The 23586-nt window shown below is 37.7% G+C and overlaps 1 protein-coding gene across 2 annotated transcripts in view; it reads left to right on the top strand.

The window, feature by feature from the left end:
* CCDC102B (coiled-coil domain containing 102B) overlaps positions 1-23586 on the top strand; it is a 278967-nt gene that overhangs the window by 27572 nt on the left and 227809 nt on the right. For both annotated transcript variants that reach the window (XM_061399557.1, XM_061399556.1), the window contains exons 2-3: positions 13864-14470; positions 15830-16050. In XM_061399557.1, coding sequence (XP_061255541.1) covers positions 13880-14470; positions 15830-16050 — 812 coding nt within the window. In that variant the 5' untranslated portion in view covers positions 13864-13879. The remainder of the gene's footprint in view (positions 1-13863; positions 14471-15829; positions 16051-23586) is intronic.

Genomic DNA, 23586 nt, shown 5'->3' with positions numbered 1-23586 from the left:
AGTGGAAATAATTTAGTGGTTTACAAGGATTGGGGACAGGGTGAAGGACATGAAGATGGTACGTTGTGTCTTGAGTGGATACACAAACCATATATGTGATAAAATTGTTTAGAAAAAACACACAGACAAACAAAATTGTTGTTTAGTTGCTAAGTCATGTCCATATCTTTGCAACTCCATGGACTGCAGCACACCAGTCTCCTCAGTTCTTCACAATCTCCCAGAGTTTTCTCAGATTCATGTTCATTGAGTTGATGATTCTATCTAACCATCTCATCCTCTGCTGACCCCTTCTCCTTTTGCCTTCAATCTTTTCCAGCATAAAGGTCTTTTCTAATGAGTAGGCTCTTCGCATCAGGTGGCCAAAGTATTGGAGCTTCAGCTTCAGCAACAGTCTTTCCAATAAATATTCAGGGTTGATTTCCAAATGGGTACAAGCTAAATTGAGAAAATCTGAATAAGATCAGTGAATTGTTTTGATTTCAATATCTTGGTTGGGACATTGCACATGGTTTTGGAAGATGTCATCAGTAGGTAAAATTAGTTCACAAGTACATGGGTTATCTTGGTATTGTTTCTTTAGCTCTACATGAATTTACAATTATCTCAATAAAAATTCAAATATAAACAAAGTATATACCTTCCTTATTTTGCATTTTCTCTTGATTTCTTAGTTTTTCTGGCTCCAGAATGTAAAAGCAAATAACAAATAGAAGCCTCTCAACTAACATAGTCATTAATATTTACTACAAAGTCACATAATAAGGATTGACATTTTAATTGTAAAGTACAGATATTTCAAAATACTAGGCAATAAGGTTCAGTTTACTGAATATTAGAGTGGAAATCTCTCCTGTCTTTAGGGTAGTTGAATTCCCTGTCTAACTTTCAAATGTTTTGTGTTATGGAAACCTCAAAAGTATTTTTTAAAAAATTCTTTTCCCTTAAGGTTTAGACTCATGAGTAATTTAAAGGAAATTCCATCCACATGTTATAATTTAATATGTTAGACTTCTTTTCTCTTTTCTTTATTATATTTGATGTCTGAGAATTCTCTTGAACTACTTCTTTCAAGGATCTTTTGGCAAGATTAGACTAAGTCAGAAACCAAAAATTTTCAATTTGGATTTCAACATACATCAATAATGTGCAGATTCTGTACCATGCCAAGAATTTTTCTCATTTTGAATCTAAATGCCATAAATAGAGAGTTGAAGATAAACAGTGGCATTGAAAGACATTGAAAACAATTCTGGTTAATGTTAATTCAGAGTCAGTAAATTTTCTTAATCTTAAATTGTACTTGACTTTTGAAATTTGTTAGTTTTCTTGTTAATTCTTAAAATAATTTTGTGTCTTATCACTTACTATTTAACAGAAATGAATGTTCAGCAAACTATCTCAACTGCACATCTGCCTCTATTTAACCAGATCTGTCAAGTAATTTTTAAAAGTCTACTCTTTTCAAATAGGCCCTGGTCTTTTCTATCATAGCATAAACTGTGCTTAGTAAACATGTAGGATTTGGATGTAAAATATAATCTTAGTGTATATTAGTGATTATTAATTTATGGTCTTATAGTGAACATTTACTGAGAGTTTGATAGTCTCTGCAGATTCTGCAGATGCCTTATATTTTTTGAATCTGAAAAAGACTTTATAAGCATGTGAAATAAACCTCGGAAACAATAGTGAAACAGAAATTACTATCCAAAATATACTGAAAGTAACTATGATTTTCCCTTAAGTCTTTGCCCCTGTATAATCATAGCTAAAATATATTAAACAGAAAAGTGATCTGTCATGAAAGAATCATTTTCTCCAAGGACTGTTGACATTCCTAAATACACACAAAATTATAGTCCAAGCTCCTAAATACCACTATTAAAATCATGCACAAGGCAGTTAAAATATGTGCTTTCTGTATGTATAGATATGCAAAGGTACATTGTATATACATGTACATACGTGTGTATACATACATGTATACGAACACATGTACACATGTATATACATAAACACTCACATATATGGTATATATTTTTGGAGGTGGCTTGTAAAAGCACCTTAAGGGTATTGAGGACTAAATACCTTAATTTTCTTCTTTTGAACAAGCAATTTAAAGCTACTTTGATGGCAGATATCTGAGCTCCAAAAGATAATCTTATTTTGAGACTTAGGCTGTGAGAACAGGGCTTGGAGTGTTCATGACCCAGCTTTCTTCTTCAAACAGTCCTCCTGGTATTTAGATCTTTCTGTTACAAGTAACGTAGAAAGTGATATTGGCTGCTAAGGACTGTAGCCTTGTGGATGGTTCAATGGGTTGAAACTAAATTCTTCCCCAAAGCCCTAAGTTTTCTTAAATTAAGAGGCAATGAGATCACACACTTTTGCTGTGGTGTTTGGGTCGGGTGCTGATATTTATCCTGAACGTTTGTGAAAGAAACGATTCAATACAATGGCAATAGTGCTCAACTTTGAGATGAAAGATCTCGATTAAGTCCTGTGTCTTAGACATATCAGGTTTTTTGATTGGTCAAGGCACTCATACCTGCTGAACAGAACTTCCATAAGCATCATGCAAAACATACATTAGAGGTGTTTTTAAAATCATTTTACTATATATATGTATAACATGTATACATGTGTATATATATATATATATATATATAGCTTCAATGCCTTTAAAATTTTAAATGCTCAGTGCAGCACATATTGAGATCCAAGGATTTAGGGAAAAACATTCCACTCACAGGTTCAAAGGCAGGAATGAGCAAGGTCTCTTTAAGGATGAGGAAGAAGGTCAGCTTAACCGGATCAAGAAAGGAAAGTGAAGAAAGTGGTAGAAATTGAGGTTTGAGAGGGAGGCTGGAGCCAGATCATGTGAAACTGAGACTGTGATTAAATGTTTTCATTTATTCTAATTGCTATAAGGAGGCAATGGTAAGTTTTAATTAAAGAGTTATACATTTATACTTAAAAATTTTAAAGGATTCTTTGGCTGCGGCATACCAGCTAGATAAAATGTTAGCAGACATTTCAATAGTAGCAATGTTGAGAGAGGGGGGTGATTGTTTTCATAAGACAGAGGCAGCAAAGGTGGAAAGAAGTGCTTGGATCTAGGAAATAATTTGAAGGAACAAGACAATAGAACTTGCTGACAACGTGTGGGTCGGAGAGAAACTAGGTTTTTGACTTGAGCTGTTGGATGGATGGTGGTACCATTTACTGTGACACTCGTGTGCATAAGTGCTAAGTCCCTTCAGTCGTGTCCTACTCTTTGCGACCCCACACACTCTCGCCCACCAAACTTCTCTGTCCAAGGGATTCTCCAGACAAGAATACTGGGGTAGATTGCCATGCCCTCCTCCAAGGGATCTTCCTGACCCAGAGATTGAAGCTGCATCTCCTGTGACTCTTGCACTGCTGGCGGATTCTTTCCCTCGGAGCCACCAGGCAGGCCCTACTGTGATGTTAATAAGGGGAAAACCCCCAAATTTGCAGAGGGCTGGGGCTCAAAAGTCCAGTTTGGTCAATGTTAAGGTTGAGATAGAGATTCCCAATTAGACACCAAGTAGAGATACAGAGAAAATTTTGCACTGCATTAGTCTAGAGCTCAGGTGAAATGGAGCAATTAGAGTTAGGAATTTGATGGTCAATGGCAAAGGCGTTCTCTTTAGTGTCATCAAGCTTTGACTCTCCACTATGCAGGGAGGAGCAGCTGCTGGGGCTGCTGCTGCTAAGTCGCTTCAGTCGTGTCCGACTCTGTGCGACCCCGTAGACTGCAACCCACCCCTGTCCCTGGGATTCTCCAGGCAAGAACACTGGAGTGGGTTAGGGAGGAGCAGCAGGGAGAAACAAAGGAGAACAAGTGGGAGGAAGTGCTGAATAATCAGAAGAAGGTGGTGATAAGGAGAACAAAAGACACATGTGTTTAAAAAGCAAGGAATTTTCAATTGCTTTGAAAGTTACTGAAGTCACATTAGGCAAGGGAAAAGATGAGTATCTGACTTGGCCATTGTGATCTTGACAAGTGGGATTTCTATGGAGTAGTGTGTACAGATTTCCAGTTGAAATGGGTAGGTGAGGAAACGGGATGTGAGGAAATGAAGAGTGGAAACAAACACATGTGATAATTGTCTCTTTGGTCCTGGGGATACAGAAATAGGACACTTACTTGGTGAGGAAGGTGGTAAGGATGCAATTAGTGTGTGAAAGGGAATGATCCAACAGGGATGGAAATTTTTAGCTAGAGAGATTAATTTCAGGCTTCTGAACTTTAGAAATGTAAGATAATAAGTTTGCGTTGTTTTTCAGGCATTAAGTTTGTGGTAATTTGTCACAAGAGCAACAGAAAACTAATATACCATCTTTGTTGTTGTTTAGTGGATAAGTCATGTTCGACTCTTTTGCGATGCTATGGACTGTAGCCTGCAAGGCTCCTCCCTTGCCTGGGATTTCTCAGGCAAGAATACTAAAGTGGGTTGTCTTTTCCTTCTCCAAGTGCTCTTACTGAGCCAGGGATCAAATCTGTGTTTCCTGCATTGGCAGGTGGATTCTTTACTGCTGAGCCACCTAAGAAGCCCCCAATATACCACCTTTACTGTGGTAATTATTGGCAGAATTGTCTACTACCCCTTAGCTGAACTTAAGTGTATTTTATTTGACTTCCCTGGTGGCTCAGTCAGTAAAGCGTCTGCACACAATGTGGGAGACCCAGGTTCAAACCCTGGGTTGGGAGGATCCTCTGCAGAAGGAAATGGCAACCCACTCCAGTACTCTTGCCTGGAAAATCCTGTGGATGGAGGAGCCTGGTGGGCTACAGTTCATGGGGTCACAAAGAGTCAGACATGACTGAGCAACTAAACTTTCTTTCTACATTTTATCATGGCACTGTCTAATAATTATACTGAATAAATAAATTGTGCTCAGTTGTGTCCTACTCTTTGTGGCCCCATGGACTGTAGCCCACCAGACTTCTCTGCCCATGGAATTTTCCATACAAGAACACTGGAGTGGGGTGCCATTTCCTTCTCCAATGCATGAAAGTGAAAAGTGAAAGTGAAGTCACTCAGTCGTGTCTGACCCTTAGTGACCCCATGGACTGCAGCCCACCAGGCTCCTCCATCCATGGGGTTTTCCAGGCAAGAGTACTAGAGTGGGGTGCCATTGGTCTGGTCTTTCTCTTGTCCAGAATAGAACTTAATCTTGTGCCATCTCTCCTGTATGCTCCCTATAGCATAAGACAAATTGATAGTATTGTGATTTCCTTGAGTTGGACTTCATAAGACGTTTTGTTTGAACATTCAAAAGGGCAAATTTTAATCTCTGCCACCAATATGGTCACAGATCGTCACACTGAAAATTAAATTCCAGATCATGTTTAAGAAATAGAGCCTCACGAACAATATCATGCAAGCCTTTGCGTAAATATTGTTTTGCTTTAGTAAGAAGTGTGTGCGTGTATGCTCGGTCACTTCAGTCGGGTTCGACTCTGCGGTCTTACGGACTGTAGCCTGCCAAGCTTCTCTCTCCATGGATCCTCCAGTTAAGAATACTGGAGTGGGTTGCCATGCCCTCCTCCAGGGGATCTTTCTGACCCAGGGATCGAACCTGCATCTACTGCATTTCCTGCACTGCAGGTGGATTCTTTACCAGTAAGTCACCCGGGAAGCCCTTAGTAAGAAATAGGGTGAATGAAACAAAGTATTTGGGAATATCATGTATAGATATAGCTCACAAATATGCAGATACATTAGGACATTTCTGCTTCTGATTTCAATTTTTCCTCTTGGCTTTTTGAAGTGATATTTTAGTCAATTTGGATTATCAATGTAAAGAATATACTCGGGAAAATTGAACAGGGGTCACAAAGAGTTGGGCATGACTGAGTGATGAACAGACTAAGAATAAATATTTTTATTAAAAATTTTTATCACTGCATTTCAAAAGTAAATATGACAGCCATTTGGGTTATATTCTCCAAATTTCATTGTTAAGCCTGTGAAAACTTGCTGGTCAGCTGATGCAGAGCAATTTGGCAGCTACACACATTCCATCAAATGGGTGTGAGAAAATGCTAAATCTTACTGACATGAGAAGACCTTTCTCTTGTTCACGACAAAGTGGTAACCAGATCCATGAAGAATTTCTGACTTAACCACACACATTCTTTAAGAGCAAATGGGAATGACATAAATGGCTTAGGAATTTTTCTTAGGAAATGCTTAGCAAAATTGGGATGGTTTGTGGTCTTATTCACCGCAAAAGGAACATAACTATTGGAAAATATTGATGAATTCTATATTAAAGGAAATTTAACAATTTAGATTATTAAAACAATTTTAACAAAGGAATAGCTTTTAAATAAAGAACAAACAGAAAAAAAAACACACACACACACAAAACAGGAAGTCATAGGTCCTCCCAGTACCCCTTGGCTTGTCATGAAACTGATAGGAGTTATTTCATTGGTTCATTTGCTCTCACGTTATGACTTAATAATTAGAATTTTGAGTTGTTGGGTATATGCTCTTCTGGATTTTATTTTAATTTTCTAACTAATATTTATAGACACAGCCTTATAGTCCTCTACACTATTTAACGTCTATGAAGTTACACAAAATGGTATAAACATTGTTGCCGTTGTTGAGTTGCTTAGTTGTGTCTGACTGTTTGCAATTCCATGGACGGCAGCATGCCAGGCTTTCCTGTCCTTCACTGGGCAGGAGGCCCTGGAGTTTGCTCAAACTCATGTCCACCACAATGTAAATTCCAGATTCAGTGTCACCTGCTCACCTTTAGAAGGTGGTAGTATCTTTGACATGACCAGGTTTTTGCTGTTCTTTCCAGTAAAATGTGCATCCTGTTAGCCACCTGGAGACATCTGGATATTGTGGCAAGATTATTCTTACATGAAAATAAATTCGACTGGGCTCTCTAGCTCTACTGCGGCTAATACTAATTTCAGTTTTTGGCTCAAAATCTCAACGGATATTTTGGCTTATTTAGTTGGCACTATTAAATTGGATTAGATTACATGAGAAAATTGGGGTAGTTTGTGGTTTCCTTCGCTGAAACCTTGAAATAAGCGTAAATACTAAAAAAATGCTAAGAAATTCAACAAGTGTCAGGCTTCCATACAAATAAATAGTAAGTAGCATAGATTTTATATGTATTGTTAGAAGAAATATACTTAAGCTATAAGCTCAAATCTTAGATAAAATATCTTTCTATCTTAATATTTGTTTACAGGTGAGACATTTCATAAATATTTTAAACCAGAACTTTCTTGAACCTGATTGATGTCCCCGGTACTACAGAAGAGTAGTTAAATTATGCTCTATCCTCCAAGAAATTCTAAATTATCTGAACCTAAATTTGTGCTTGGCAGGCAGACCACTATAAAAACTTCTAGGTGATCAGCCTGCCAAACCCCAGAAATTTTATTTTTCCAAGACTCATTACAAATGATTCCTTGGTACTTTATAAAGTGGATTGTGGATTTTGGATCTTTCTTTATGTCTACAATCACATTCCAAAGAAGTAAGACTGATAAGTTTACCTGTGACCCAAAAGGTTATCTTTTAATGTGTAACAGTAATTCTCTTTTTAGCCTCTAAAAATGTGGAAAACACTGATATTGTCTGGAAATGGTAACAATAATATCAAGATGCTATGTGGAGAGATTATTCTGAAATAATTTATTTTATAAGAAATGAGGTTAATTTTTTATCATGGAGCATTATCTTAGAAACATTATTTTTCTCAAATAATTTTTCCTGAAAACCTAAAGAAAAAATATCTCATTGATATCAAACATTGATACATGGCTTCAACAATTCTAAGGAATATAAGAAGTTAGATAGGAAGCAATGAATAGTTGGCTAAGAAAAGACAGGGCTTATCACTTGAGTTCCAATTCTTTAAAATAAAGATGATTTCTATTTTATCAGATAATGAAATTTAAATTCAATAATGACTTTTGGAAAACATATATATACATGTTTTAAAATGTTTACATTTGTGCTTATTTTATGCTATACTGATTTTAGAAAATAAAGTAAGCTTTATAGGCAATCTGTACATATTTATTTTATATTATTTAGTTGTCTTCTTTGTGCAAGTATTTCCTGCTTCTATATGATTCTAAAATCTTGAATTCACATCAACAAATGTAGACTTGTGTATAATTTGTATAATTTGACACTGTGTATGGATTTTTAAAAAACATTGTGGTCAACACTTGATCTATATTGATGTGATGTTATATTTGACATATAATTTCTATGTGTATGGATAATTTGACACTGTGTATGGATTTTTAAAAAATATTGTGGTCAACACTTGATCTATATTGATATGATGTTATATTGTCATTCACTGTAATTATTTCATTTACCTCACTATCACAACTGCAGTCTTCACATTTAATATTTAGTGTTCTCTTGCAAAACACTCCTAAAAATATATTGTATTTTTCTGCTTTGACCCGTACAAATTGCATAGGTTTTTGTGCTAATCACTTGTGCATGTTTAACAGGCCACATTTTATAGTGCAATATGATGTTTTACTTTCCTGAATATTAAAAACTGGTTCTTCTTTTTCTCTTTTTATCACAGTGAATGGCATCATGTATATAGCAACAAATGTTCCTTAGCATTATCTTTAGTATCTGAATCAATCTATTTTCTCCTTGTTTATGGCTTTTGTTAACATTATCGCATGTGCATTAGAGATCCTATACTTCTTAGGAAAAAAAAAAACCCAAGACAGGTTTCATTTAGAATTCATTTCCTATAGGTTAATGGAAAGCAATAAGTATAAACAATAAAACAAAAATCTCTTTGGACGTGGTTTTGTCTGCTCTGATAAAGTAACTTCTGCCAAAAATGCTTTTATTTCTGGTCAACCTCATTCTTCTGATAACATAAGACATCGTATGAGACAGACTTTTTTCAGTACGTAGGTGTGTGTTAAATCACAATACACTGCTCATTTCTTTCAAAGAGAGCTAAAATTTGTGATGGTTAGCTTGATTGGTTGGTGTTGGTAATTAGCAAGATCCCAAGATGGCAGAAGACATGTCACTATCACGGAGGAGGCCAAAGGGAGGACCTCAGATGTAGGGTCTCAAGGGATGGGAGAGAGGCAAGCATAGGCCTATGAGCTGCTAGTTGAGGGATGGGGTGGTGGGCATGTGGGGAGAGGGGACTGGGCTCCTGCCTAGTAATTGGGTTCCACAGAGGAGATCACTGAGGCGAGGTTTGTGCAAGGAACAGACACACGAGGGTGGCAGAAGCACAGAGCAGTGGACGAGGCCAGACCTTGCAGCTCCTTTAAGCAATGAGGAGGAGAATGAATTCACTCGAAACACAACATAAGGATCAGCCGACTACTTGTAGGATGGTTTAATGGGAGCTATCTGAGCATAAAAATATCCAGAATGGAACTCTGCCCAACGTGTTTATGAATTAACCTAAAAGAGGATCTCACCAGAGTGGATATGGAAAGGCATTGGCCCTGGATTCAAAATTCCTTAATTCCCCAAATGGACTGACCTCTTCTCTTTTTATCTTTCATTTTTCTTTAATTTTTTCCTTAATAAAGTATAGCTGATTTATAATATTGAGTTAGTTTTAGGTACACAGCAAAGTGATTTAGTCATATGTATAGAAGTGAAGTCACTCAGTCGTGTCCGAGTCTTTGCAACCCCATGGACTGTAGCCTACTGGGCTCCTCCGTCCATGGGATTTTTCCAGGCAAGAATACTGGAGTGGGTTGCCATTTCCTTCTCCAGGGGAACTTCCTGACCCAGGGATAGAACCCGGGTCTCCCACATTGTAGGCAGACGCTTTACCGTCTGAGCCACAAGGGAAGCAGTTATATGTATACACATGTATTTTTTTCAGATTATTTTCCACTATACATTGTTATAAAATATTCAATTGTTCCCTGTGTTATACAATAAGTTTTGGTTGTTTATCTGTTTTATGTATAGTGGTTTGTATTGCTAATCCCATACTCCTAATTTATTTCTCCCCGGCTCTCTTTTCACTTGGATAACCATACGTTTTTCTGTGGGTTGACTCCTGAGTGTCTGACTTGGACTGGGACCAAGTCTGACCTGCATCAGGACCCTCAGCCCTAGTTTCTTCATATCTGGGATAGAGATAATTATAGTACTGAACATTTCACTGAATAATATTCATGTTATAAAAATTGAGATTATACCCCCTTATTCCATGATATTCAGACCTTTTTTATAAATCACACATTTATCTGTTACTATCCCTAATCTTTAAGCACAGCTTTTCACCTGCAGTGTGGGAGATCTGGGTTTGATCCCTGGGTTGGGAAGATCCCTTGGAGAAGAGAAGGCTACCTGCTCCAGTATTCTGGCCTGGAGACTCCCATGGACTACAGTCCATGGACTCACAAAGAGTCAGACACGACTGAGTGACTTTCACTTTTCTCTTTCAAAAGAGAGGGAAGGAGGGGATTTGCTTGGCAGTCCAGTGGTTAAGGCCCCTTGCTTCCAGTACTAGGGCCATGGGTTTGATCCATGGTGGGGGAACTAAGATCCTGAATGCTGCACAATGTGGCCAATTATCTTTTTCTAAACTAAACCAAAACAGGAAAGAAACTGAAAAAATTAAATAGTACAACTGTCCACGGTGACATACGAGTGACTTGTGTAGCACTGAGGATAACAGTCACCTTGCCTGGGCTAGCCAATCGGTATGCAGTTTCCCATTTAGTAGTCACAAGAACTCAACAAGGCACATGATAATTCTGGTTTCCTTTACAAATAAGGATATGAGTCAAAGGCAATTTGTGATTTGTACACGATCACCTACCTAGAAAATGACAGTCAGAACTCGCACCAATAGACTCTGGAGTCCAATGTCTCATACATAAAACTCCTTGTGGGCAAGAAATAATGCATTTAGTAATATACTCTATACATTGTGGGCCCGTCAAAGTTTATTAATATGGCTATATACTGCATTCAAAACTCCTTGCAGTAATCATGGCAGCCTGATAGTTTTGAAAACAGCTTTATTGAGGTGTCACTGGTATAGAATACTGCATGTGTTTACTGTACACAATTTGATGAGCTTGGCCCTATGTGTGCACTCATGAAAGCATCATTTTCAAGATAATAAACATGTCCATCACCTCCAAGAGTTTCCTGGTGTTCCCCACTCCTTTTTTGTGTGTGTGTGGTTAAAAACTATGCAAAAATCAATATAAGAAACCAGATTCAAAAGCATTAGAATATTTTCCCATATATCAAAGGCTCTGTGCTACAAACACTGACAAGTGCTTTCATAGTCATCTGAAATAAAACGTGAACATTAGGTACACATGTACAGAGAAAAATAAATGCTTTAATAAATATGCATAAGGATTACATATCTCCACTTAAACTTGCTTGAGAAACACTTTAGGATAGGAAATATTGTTCAAGTTGAAGGGCTGAATAATTAAATCCCACTCTATTTTGTTTAGTCAGATGTGAAAAAATACATAGTTAACTGACAGGTAAGATCTCCATGTACCAGAATCCAATTATCAAGTCATCAAAAAACTAGTGAGATAAAAGTTAATGAGACATTTTAAGGACATTACAATTTTATGATACTGATTTATTTTTTTAAATAGTACTGTTAACTTTAATATGTTGAAATAAATTTTCTGTCTTCATTTGGAAATTTCTACCAAAAGAAATACAGCATTATTTATATGTATAAATATATATATATACACACACATATATATATATATACATACACAGATACCAAGGTGGTTCAGTGGTAAAGAATCCACCTGCCAATGCAGGAGAAACAGGACACAGTCTCAGGGTCAGGAAGATCCCCTGGAGAAGGAAACGGGAACCCACTCCAGTATTCTTGCCTGGAGAATCAGAGGAGCCTGGTGGGCTACAGTCCATGGTGTTGCAAAGAATCGGACACAACTGAGTGAGTGAGCATGGCACAGTACATACTTGTAATTAAGAGTTCTTTTTGTTTTTTGTTTTTTAATATTGATCTTGGTTTACTAAAGGTCCAAGAAGCTCGGTCAGTTATATTACCATTGTCTCTGAATTACAGTGAATGAAAGGAACATTTACTCCAAGTCAGCACTAATTCAAATATGATTGGACATATACTAATACTAACAAAAATATTTACCATGAATTTATATTATCATAAATACTATGATAAGGAGTGAATTGGTTTGGCATCTCTACAGAATACTTATTAAAATGTGTGTGTGTGTGTGTTTTTTTTTTTTACTACAACTGAAAGTAATATGCATTTAATATTATATTGTCTGTTTTTTCCAGTGAATCAAAGTTTATTTTGTAACTTAATTGAGATAATGAAACCCCTTCAGTTGATTAAATAGATGGTTCATAAAAAGGCAGTTTATGATCTGTAACTATATAAAAGGAGATGAAAAAGGGAGTAACTAATGTCATGAATATGAAATGTTATCTAAGACTATTTACACCAGAAAAATCTTTGATAATAAAAATGGGTAATCTTATACAAACACAGAACTTTATGAGTTTGTAAATTAACCTGCATGTTCTGAGCATTTATTTTAAAGAAAACGTTCCACTTGCTAAATCCTCAACGTGGCTATGTTGCTATATTGAATAAGGTAATGGGTGTACATACTCATAAGAAAGGTTTGCATTTACCAATTAATTTGTCTTTGCTATTTATACTTGAAACTGTTTTTAATTCCCTTTTAAATTGCTGAGACTGTGTTCAGTGTCATCTGTGAAGCCTCTAAATTTCTGGAGAACAGCCCATCATTTCTTTAGCAGTGTTCCTTAGAGGACCCTGTAAACACCCTAGGAAGATAACATTGATTTGACACATAATGTAATACTAAATTTGATTAAAAATATTTTTATGGGCATATTATGTATTGTAAATTTAGACTATAAAGTCTTTAAGCACAAAGACTACATCTTACTCATAATATTTTATTTTTTGAACTTCTAATGATATGAGCCATGGTAGGAAATTAATTCATATATCAGTTAGACGTCATTATGACTGCAAGTAACAGAAAACTCATCATAGCTTAAATAAATATGGGTAATCGTTCTCACGTAGCAAGGAGACTAGAGGCATGGCGTCTATGTTCCACACTGCAGCGCCATCATTACATCAGGTACTGTCTCTCCTGTTCCACCATTTTTAACATTACAGGACAGCTTTTACACTTGCTGTCTTTCTAGATCATGACTTTGTTCAGGTAGGAAGAAGGCAGAAGGAAAGCGTTCTCATTCTCATATTTTCACATTTTTCTCGCAGATTTCCCCTCACATCTCATCAGCCAGAGCCAAGTCATATGTTGCTTTAAGAGTTAAATGGGGGTCTGTCATGGAAGACTTAGACCACTCATGATTTAGCCCCTCCTGGGATGAAATAGGGTTTTACCCTTCCAGAGATCAATAGCTTCTGCCTTCTACTTGAACAAATCGTGCTTTAGTTAGCAGGGAATAGGGGACCATTGAGCAGTTAATGGCCAATGTGTGTTGCAATAAATATTACCTGAAAAGGACCGGATTTGTTAAAATGAATTATTCATGTCCCACGCTAGCCCCAATTGGGTCTCTGCGTATTTATTTGTATTTGTTCAGCAAAATAAAATGGGAACAATTTCTGTTTCTTTGAGGATAATTACGAACGCACGAATTCCTCTATATTTTTAGTTACAGAGGAAGGAAAAACATGCAGTATTGAAAAGATGCCTTGTTTCCGTCAACTTTAGGTAGGTATTGCTCTTATCATTGCAGAGGAAATTCAAATGCAATTATGTTCTCTGTCTTTTCTTAGGCCTGAAAAGATAAACATGAATTTAGATTCCATTCATCGGTTAATCGAGGAAACACACATCTTCGGGATGCAGCAGTCGTGCGTTAGATCACCGTGCGACCTGGCGGCACCTGCCCCGGCCCGCGGGGACCCTGGCAGCTCCTGTCCGTCTCCTCTCGGGCCGCAGTCTCCTGCCGCCCGCAGTGGCCGTGCTCCCTCCTGGAGTACCAGCGAGTGGGATATCCGCGCTGAGCTTCGCCTGCGGGAGCTGGAGGAGGTCAAGGCCCGCGCCGCTCAGATGGAGAAGACCATGCGGTGGTGGTCGGACTGCACCGCTAACTGGCGAGAAAAGTGGAGTAAAGTTCGAGCCGAAAGGAACAGCGCCAGGGAGGAAGGCAGGCAACTCAGAATCAAGTTAGACATGGCCGTGAAGGAGTTGAGTGCTCTGAAAAAGAAGCAGCCTTTGCCGCATCCGGCGGAGGCCACCCAGGACCGGAAGCTTCCTGGTTTCCCCGAAGTGGCCCGTGCACAGAGAGACCCATTGCAAATTGGTTCCAAAACGTGTGAGTCCATCAGAGAGTGTTTGGGAAAAAGAGAATTTCCCACCAAGGAGAACGCAAATAGTAAGGTCAGGAGAAGAATCCAGAGATTGTGTGCATATGTGAATGCTGTGTCTACTCACAAGGAGGGGCGGGAGATAGCAAAGCCAGTGGTGACTGGATTTGTTGTTTAGGCTGCTAGAACAAAGGACCACAGACTGGGTGACTTTTCAGAAACAGGAATTATCTTCTCACCATTCTAGAGGCTAGAAGTCTGAGATCAAAGTGTTAGCAGGGCTGGCTTCCACTGAGGCCTTCTTCCTTGGCTAACAGACAGTCGTCTTCTCCCTGTGTTTTCACGTGTTTTCCTCTGTATGTGTCTATTGTCGAAATTTCCTCCTCTTTAAAAAAAATTTTTTTTTATTGAGTTATAGTTGATTTACAGTGTTGTGTAAATTTCTACTGTACAGCAAAGTGATTCAGTCATACATGTGTTGTTTTTCCTGACAATCTCTAGGTCGATCCATGTTGCTGCAGATGGAATTATTTCATTCTTTTTAATGGTTGTGTAATATTCCCTTGTATACATGTATCTTCTTTATCCATGACTCTGTCAAGGAACACGTAGGTTGCTTCCATGTCTTAGCTATTGTAAACCGTGCTGCAATGAACATTGGGGAGCATGTATCATTTGGGGCATGTTTTTCTCTGGGTATATTCACAGGAGTGGGATTGCATGGTCCTGTTGTAATTTGATAAATACTGGGCTTCCCTTCTGGCTCAGCTGGTAAAAGAATCCATCTGCAATGCAAGAGACCTGGGTTTGATCCCTGGGTTGGGAAGGTTCTCTGGAGAAGGGCAAGGCTACCCACTCTAGTATTCTGGCCTGGAGAATTCCATGGACTGTATAGTTCATGGGGTTGCAAAGAGTTGGACTGGACTAAATGACTTTCACTTTCACTTTCTTTCATTAACAACCCACAGAACATGCTTAAGGAAACTACGAGTTCATGTTATCTCTTTAAATAGTTTATACTATTTACTGTTTATATTATTACTCCTTTCTATTTAATTCTACCTCTAAAACAAAAAAATAATATCTTGCTGTTCTATGATTCCATCTAAAATGTTAAGCTTTTCCATAATGTATAGGGTTTATGGTAGATATAATGTAGATTTCATTGTAAATGAAAACTTTTAAAACACTGTGGAGATACTTGTTTTATTAGAATAAGGTAAGACATAGAAAGGGAAAAAAAGCCTGAGAAATTATAAGTTAAACTTTGACCATATACCACTATTAGAGAATGATGAATAAATGAAAATAAAAATTTGATGTTGAATCATAACATTTTATTTCCATTCAAAAATGTTTTTTTCGTGATTTCTATATATTTAGTTTTAAAATTCAACACTAACCATTGTTTTGTATTTTTTTTTTCTTTCAGGAAGTGAGTTTGATTATTGACCCATTAAAATTAAGTGAGGAGATGAAACTCAGTCTAGACTGTCCTGATTTATTCAAGAATGGCATTTCTGAAAATTGTACAGTGAGACCTGGATTAAGACTGCAGGCAATAAATCTGCCTCTGGAGAATGAAATGCCTGAAATTTCAGCTTTGCAGGGGCATTTGGATGATTTCCAAAAAGTCTTATGGAAAGAAAGGGAGTAAGTACTAATCACTATCTTCCTTAATGAAGTCTGTCTTTCAAACTTCTTAAAATTGTGAAGCCTTGTAAGCTGGCCATTTGGTAAAGTATTTTACCTATGACTAAAATATTAATTACTAATATTTAAAAATGTGTTGAATTTTACATTCATTTTTTGAATTTTGAAAAGTTATAACATGTTAGCTTTTATCTTTTTTTAAATCTTAGCCTTGTTCTCATCATCTCTGGTAGATTCACCTTTATTATATTTGAATTACTAATGTATATGGTTAAAATAGCCTGTGTATTATCTAACTTTTACAGCACTCATAGATTTCAGTGAGTCAGTAAAGTTGGATACGTTAATATTCATAATGGACAGCTCACAATTTTGTGAGGTATTGATTGCCAAAAAAAGATGCTGTCTTCATTGACCATTTGGGGTATAGAGGAAGGATACTGCTGCTGCTGAGTCACTTCAGTCGTGTCTGACTCTGTTGGACCCCATAGACAGCAGCCCACCAGGCTACCCGTCCCTGGGATTCTGCAGGCAAGAACACTGGAGTGGGTTGCCATTTCCTTCTCCAGTGCACGAAAGTGAAAAGTGAAAGTGAAGTCGTTCAGTCGTGTCCGACTCTAGCGACCCCATGGACTGCAGCCTACCAGGCTCCTTCGTCCGTGGGATTTTCCAGGCAAGAGTACTGGAGTGGGGTGCCATTGCCTTCTCCAAGGAAGGATACTAGACTTGAGATTAGTATACCCTGATATTCATCTTGTTCTGACATACTCTGCATATGTGATATTGGATTAACCAAGAGCTGCTATTGTCAGCTTCATAAAAATATGGATAGAGATGCCTGTGTTCCAATGGTCTGTTGTTTTATAACAGAACTTCCCAAATGCTGATTATTATTGAGATAGCAATCACCAGGTATTCTGCTCATGAATCTTGAGCATGAATCTGTATGGACAGTTCATCTCTTGCTACATGTGTCTTCAGCTGGGATGGCTCAAAGGATGGGGTGACTTTAGGTGTGTGGGGGTGTAGTGTATCATCTGAAGCCTCACTTACTCCCAGATCTGGCAGTTGATCTTTTTTTTGCTCCTCTGGGTGTTAGTTGGAACATCTTCACATAGCCTATTTGTGTGGCCACTTGGCTTCCCCGTGGCATAATGGCTTGGCTGAACGTGAACATCCGAAGGGCACAGAGAGAAATAGATGGTATTTTAATGACCTTGCTTCACAAGTCACATAGTATCACTTCTGCTCTCTGCACTGAAATCTTATGAGTATCAAACATGATGCCTAGGAAAGCAGCCTCTGATATGAATTACTCAACATGAGTTTTTTGTTGTTGTTCCCCCTAGGGTAATACCCTAGAAAATTATTAGCATTGTGTGGAGTATTCGATGGTACTTTAAAATGTGGCCCCTAGATCTGAAAATAATTATTTTTCCATTCTCTTTTGTTATAAGATTCTTAATGGACAGAATAAAAAAAAAAACTGGTAATGTATATATAACTATATATTATGTAATGGTTTTAATTCCCCTGGTTTAAATGGATTGAAACAGTGATAAGTATGCACACGGACCTCTCACAAATACTCTAAGCTCTATAACAGTCAATCCTTTTCTGTCAGCCACAAGCCTCTCTTGAGTCCCTTTGACATTTATTCCTACCGTGAATTCCCTTTTTCAGATTCTTTGTACCTAACCATATGCACAGATTATGATAATACAAGTATCTGTGTAGGTAATAAATATTTATTATTCTACTACCAAGTGTAAATTCTTAACAGAAGTGATCAACATTAGTAGCAAAAGAGAATAAAATTGAATTTTATGCCTGCACCCATGTACTGTGCTTAGTTGCTCCTTCACGTCTAACTCTTTGCCATCCCCTGGACTGTAGCCCACTAGGCTCCTCTGTTCATGGGGATTCTCTCTGCAAGAGTCTGCACCCATATTAACAATTAATTTACTCTGTAACTACAAGTCTCAGTCAAGTTCTAACCTCCGGGCTTCATTTCTTGAAGGATTTAACTTTTTAGTGGTTATAGACTTCTCTCCAACCCACTCGCATTAATTCATCAACATATCGTAACAGGAATAATGTGAAAATGCTGTTTCCGACGTGTAAACTCCCCAAGGTGCCAGCTTGAATGATACACCTTTGTGTCTTTACACTCTCACTTGTACACATGCCCTCATGTATACATCGTTTATGTTTTGACTTCCTGGGATAAATGAATAATTCCCACGGTAAGTAAATCCTCCAGTTCTCAGCAGCTTGTATATATAAACTGTAGACAGGCTAGAGAGAATGAAGGTGGAAACGGGACTTTTGATTCCATTTTGCTTCCTTACTCTCCCTTTAAGAAATAGTCCCTCAGTGTGTATGCCCAGCAATGGGATTGCTGGATCATAAGGCAGTTCTGTTTCCAGTTTTTTAAGGAATCTCCACACTGTTCTCCATAGTGGCTGTACTAGTTTGCATTCCCACCAACAGTGTACGAGGGTTCCCTTTTCTCCACACCCTCTCCAGCATTTATTATTTGTAGACTTTTGGATCGAAGCCATTCTGACTGGTGTGAAATGGTACCTCATAGTGGTTTTGATTTGCATTTCTCTGATAATGAGTGATGTTGAGCATCTTTTCATGTGTTTGTTATCCCTCTGTATGTCTTCTTTGGAGAAATGTCTATTTAGTTCTTTGGCCCATTTTTTGATTGGGTCATTTATTTTTCTGGAGTTGAGCTGTAGGAGTTGCTTGTATATTTTTGAGATTAGTTGTTTGTCAGTTGCTTCATTTGCTATTATTTTCTCCCATTCTGAAGGCTGCCTTTTCACCTTGCTAATAGTTTCCTTTGATGTGCAGAAGCTTTTAAGTTTAATTAGGTCCCATTTGTTTATTTTTGCTTTTATTTCCGATATTCTGGGAGGTGGGTCATAGAGGATCCTGCTGTGGTGTATGTCAGAGAGTGTTTTTCCTATGTTCTCCTCTAGGAGTTTTATAGTTTCTGGTCTTACGCAGCACTGTTTATAATAGCCAGGACATGGAAGCAACCTAGATGTCCATCAGCAGATGAATGGATAAGAAAGCTGTGGTACATATACACAATGGAGTATTACTCAGCCATTAAAAAGAATACATTTGAATCAGTTCTAATGAGGTGGATGAAACTGGAGCCTATTATACAGAGTGAAGTAAGCCAGAAAGAAAAACACCAATACGGTATACTAACGTATACGTATGGAATTTAGAAAGATGCTAACAATAACCCTGTGTACGAGACAGCAAAAGAGACACTGATGTATAGAACAGTCTTATGGACTCTGTGGGAGAGGGAGAGGGTGGAAAGATTTGGGAGAATGGCATTGAAACATGTATACTATCATGTATGAAACAAGTTGTCAGTCCAGGTTCGATGCACGATACTGGATGCTTGGGGCTAGTGCACTGGGACGACCCAGAGGGATGGTATGGGGAGGGAGGAGGGAGGAGGGTTCAGGATGGGGAACACATGTATACCTGTGGCGGATTCATTTTGATATTTGGCAAAACTAATACAATATTGTAAAGTTTAAAAATAAAATAATTTACCTTAAACGTAATTACCTTAAACGTAAATGGGTTGAATGCCCCAACCAAAAGACAAAGACTGGCTGAATGGATACAAAAACAAGACCCCTACATATGTTGTCTACAAGAGACCCACCTCAAAACAGGGGACACATACAGACTGAAAGTGAAGGGCTGGAAAAAGATTTTCCATGCAAATTGGGACCAAAAGAAAGCAGGAGTCACAATACTCGTATCAGATAAATTAGACTTTAAAACAAAGGCTGTGAAAAGAGACAAAGAAGGTCACTACATAATGATCAAAGGATCAATCCAAGAAGAAGATATAACAATTATAAATATATATCCACCCAACATGGGAGCACCGCAGTATGTAAGACAAATCCTAACAAGTATGAAAGGGGAAATTAACAATAACACAATAATAGTGGGAGACTTTAATACCCCACTCACACTTATGGATAGATCAACTAAACACAAAATTAACAAGGAAAAAAAAAAAAAACCGTGTATCTCTAAAGTTCACTAAAGCAAAGCACAGTAAAATGAGGTATGGCAATAAAAGGCGTTAAATTTATCAAATAAAAAAAAATAAAGTGCTGAAAAATTAAAGCTGTCAATTCTGTAATAGATATTCATTGAAAGTATCTTTTGAAATGGGGGTGAAAACACCTTCAGAGAAATGAAAGCTAAGGAAGCATGCACAAGCTATAAAAAATGATAAAGTCCTTTATGAATGATGATAATATCAAAACAAAACTTGGAAATACAGGAAGGAGTAAAGAGCACTACGAACAGTCAATACATGGATAAACATTAGAAACTATTCTCTTTTCTTAATTTCTTCATGGTAAACTATCAACATTATATTGTGAAATTTTTCAGAAAAAAAAAAGAATATGGTATGACATAGTTCTGTCTTAGATATTATGCAAGTGGGATGAATACTGAAAATAACTAAAGTACCTCATGGTACATATTTTCACTTATAAATTGATTTCATTTAATTGGCTACTTGATAGTGTTATATTAAGCTTCAAGCTGAGTCAAAGATTTCCTTCAGGAAGCAATTCTTTTTTTAAAAATAGTTATTTATTTGGCTGTGCTAGGTCTTAGTTGTGGCATGTGGGATCTAGTTCCCTGACCAGGGATAAAAGATGGGCCTGCATTGGGAGCTTACAGTCTTAGCCACTTTAAAGGAAATCCCAGGAAGCAATTCTTTACTAGTAGCCCTTCCAGGGATCATAATATTTTTCCTCATTAAAAAAAAAAATAACACACGCTAGTAAAAAAAAAAAAGAAAAAAATAAAAATTAAATTAAATTTAAAAAAAAAAAGGGAAAAAAAAAAAGAAATAGTCCCAAGAGTCCATGAATTAACATTAGCCAGCCATCCACAGAAGGAAGTTGCAGAATCTTTTTTTTTTTCTTCTATATAAGAGAATGTTTCCCAAGGATATAGTACACACTGTTACAATAAATCTGTCTAATCTTTTAAATTCTTCCTCCTGGAATCTCAGTGAGTGGGTGGCTGGAGTTGAGAAGATGGGAATGTATTTTTTTCTGTGTTCCCACTTAGTGGGAAATTTCTCTTGACTAGAGTACAACAATTAACCTAGAGAACTCAGGGACTCATTGCCAACATCTCATGACTAGAACGCCCTCATCGAAAACACTTAAGTTTTTCTATTATTTGTACTCTGAGTATTGTTCAGTTTGATAAATAATCGCTCAGTATCTGGAAGTCGCTTGTGTACTGAGAACTTGTATATTTATGATCTCTTTTAAAAATTGACTTCCCAGGTAGAAATTTTGAGATGACAGAGGGAAAACTGATCCTCACATAGAATGCTGCTGCTGCTAAGTCACTTCAGTTGTGTCCTACTCTGCGACCCCATAGACAGCAGCCCACCAGGCTCCCCTGTCCCTGGGATTCCCTAGGCAAGAACACTGGAGTGGGTTGCCATCACCTTCTCCAATGCATGAAAGTGAAAAGTGGAAGTGAAGTCGCCCAGTTGTGTCCGACTCCTAGCGACCCCATGGACTGCAGCCTACCAGGCTCCTTCGTCCATGGGATTTTCCAGGCAAGAGTACTGGAGTGGGGTGCCATTGCTTTCTCCGAAGAGAAACGATGAGATGAACTATTCTGATGCAGTGTTTTAGCATTTAGAATTAGTTCTAAAGTTAAACTGCAGATGGCACCTTTATCCCTTAGAAAGTGCTGGCTTTGTGTTGATTAATCTGAGTTTTAGTCTCCCTTTTAATTTAATGTAATTAATTTATTTTTAATTGAAGGATAATTGCTTTACAGTATTGTATTGGTTTCTACTAAACATCAATATGAATCAGGCATAGGTTTACCCATGTTTCTTGATTTGTTTTCAATATAAGAAGAGTTTTGCTTTGCTTCATTAAATGTTGTGTTTTTCTGTAATAAAATTAGATTTTAAATATTGGTGAGATGGTATCCCAAGTTGAAAATGCTCCAGTGACTAGCATGAGATAGAAATATAGACATGTACACACACACACGGATGTGAATATACGTGTATCCCTCAATTAACATAATGAAAAATTTCATGCAGGTCTGGTAAAGTGCGTGTGTGCTTAGTTGTGTTCGACTCTTTTCGACCCCATGGATTCTAGCCTGCCAAACTCCTCTGTGCATGAGATTTTTCAGGCAAGAATACTGGAGTGGGTTGCCATTTCCTGCACCAGGAGATCTTCCCGACCCAGGGATTGAACCTGCATCTCCTGTGTCTCCTGCATTGCAGGTGGATTCTTTCTTTACCTGCTGAGCCATCAGGGAAAGCCCATTTTATTGTACCTTTTGATCCCATCTCCTTGCTTTGCCCACGTCCCAGCTCCTGGCATCCACCACTCTATTCTCTGTTTCTTTTATTTTTTTGATTTTTTTTTTTTTATTGAAGGATAGTTGCTTTACAGAATTTTGTTTTCTGTCAAACCTCGACATGAATCAGCCATGGTTACATATGTACATCTCTGTTTCTTTAAGTTCAACTTAGATTTAAGCCTTTGATCCATTTCAAGTTAATTTTTGTGTTTTTTTGCCTTTTTTTTTTTAACTGTAAAGTATCTCTTTTGTGTTTGGGCAGTCCTATACCTATGAGAGAATCTATCTGTCTGTATAGACTCTAAAAACGCTAGTACGTTTCTACCTCAGTTCCCTTTGCAGGAAGGCTGCAGACCTTTGACATAGCCATTTGGATATTTTAGCAGAAGGCATTACTCCAAAAAGAAGAGTGGGCCAGAATCCAACCTGGTGAGGGGGGGAAGACAGTGGATGTGGTCACATCTTGTTTTCAGAGCCAAAAGGGACCTCTTGTGTCTGGTTACACCACCCTGTGACTTGAGTTGGGGGTATTGAGGTCGTGCTGTGGTGTCTGTGCCTAAACGGTGACTGCAGTATGGTGCTGGCAGGAAGACTTTCTGTGGCTTTATCTCTGGTGTTTCTGACTGCACGTTCCCCATTTGCTTTTCTGGCTCTCCCAGAGATTCCTTGTGCTATTAATATCCCTCTCTGCTTAAATGAGCTGATTCGGGTGTATTGTTTGTCAGTCACGTAGTTGATACCGGGATAATGTAAGGCAACAGGCAGTGGGGGCATCTGAGGACCAGTTCTGTGACATGAGGTGGGTTTTTCTCCTGGCTGTGTGCCTCCACGCCTTGGTCTCTGATCCTCTTGGGCATCTCCGAGCTTAACAGTATTCATTAAAGTCATCGCTTTTCTAATTAAATTACCTATATATGGCTTTGACTGTTGAAAGATGCTGAAAATGAAAGATATTGAGAGATGTTACTGCTGAAAGAGTAAATAGGAGTGAATCACAAAGTGACAAATATGTTGCATATTAAAAGTATATTTGTAAAATTTTTTATTATTCATCATGTAATATTAACTTTAAATTTTAGACTAAGGGAAACTGTATATCTAGATATTATTACAAAT

The sequence above is a fragment of the Bos javanicus genome, chromosome 24 (genome assembly GCF_032452875.1).
Source record: "Bos javanicus breed banteng chromosome 24, ARS-OSU_banteng_1.0, whole genome shotgun sequence".
NCBI lineage: Eukaryota > Metazoa > Chordata > Mammalia > Artiodactyla > Bovidae > Bos > Bos javanicus.
Note: the sequence above shows the minus strand (reverse complement) of the source record. Positions and strands in the feature narration are given on the sequence as shown.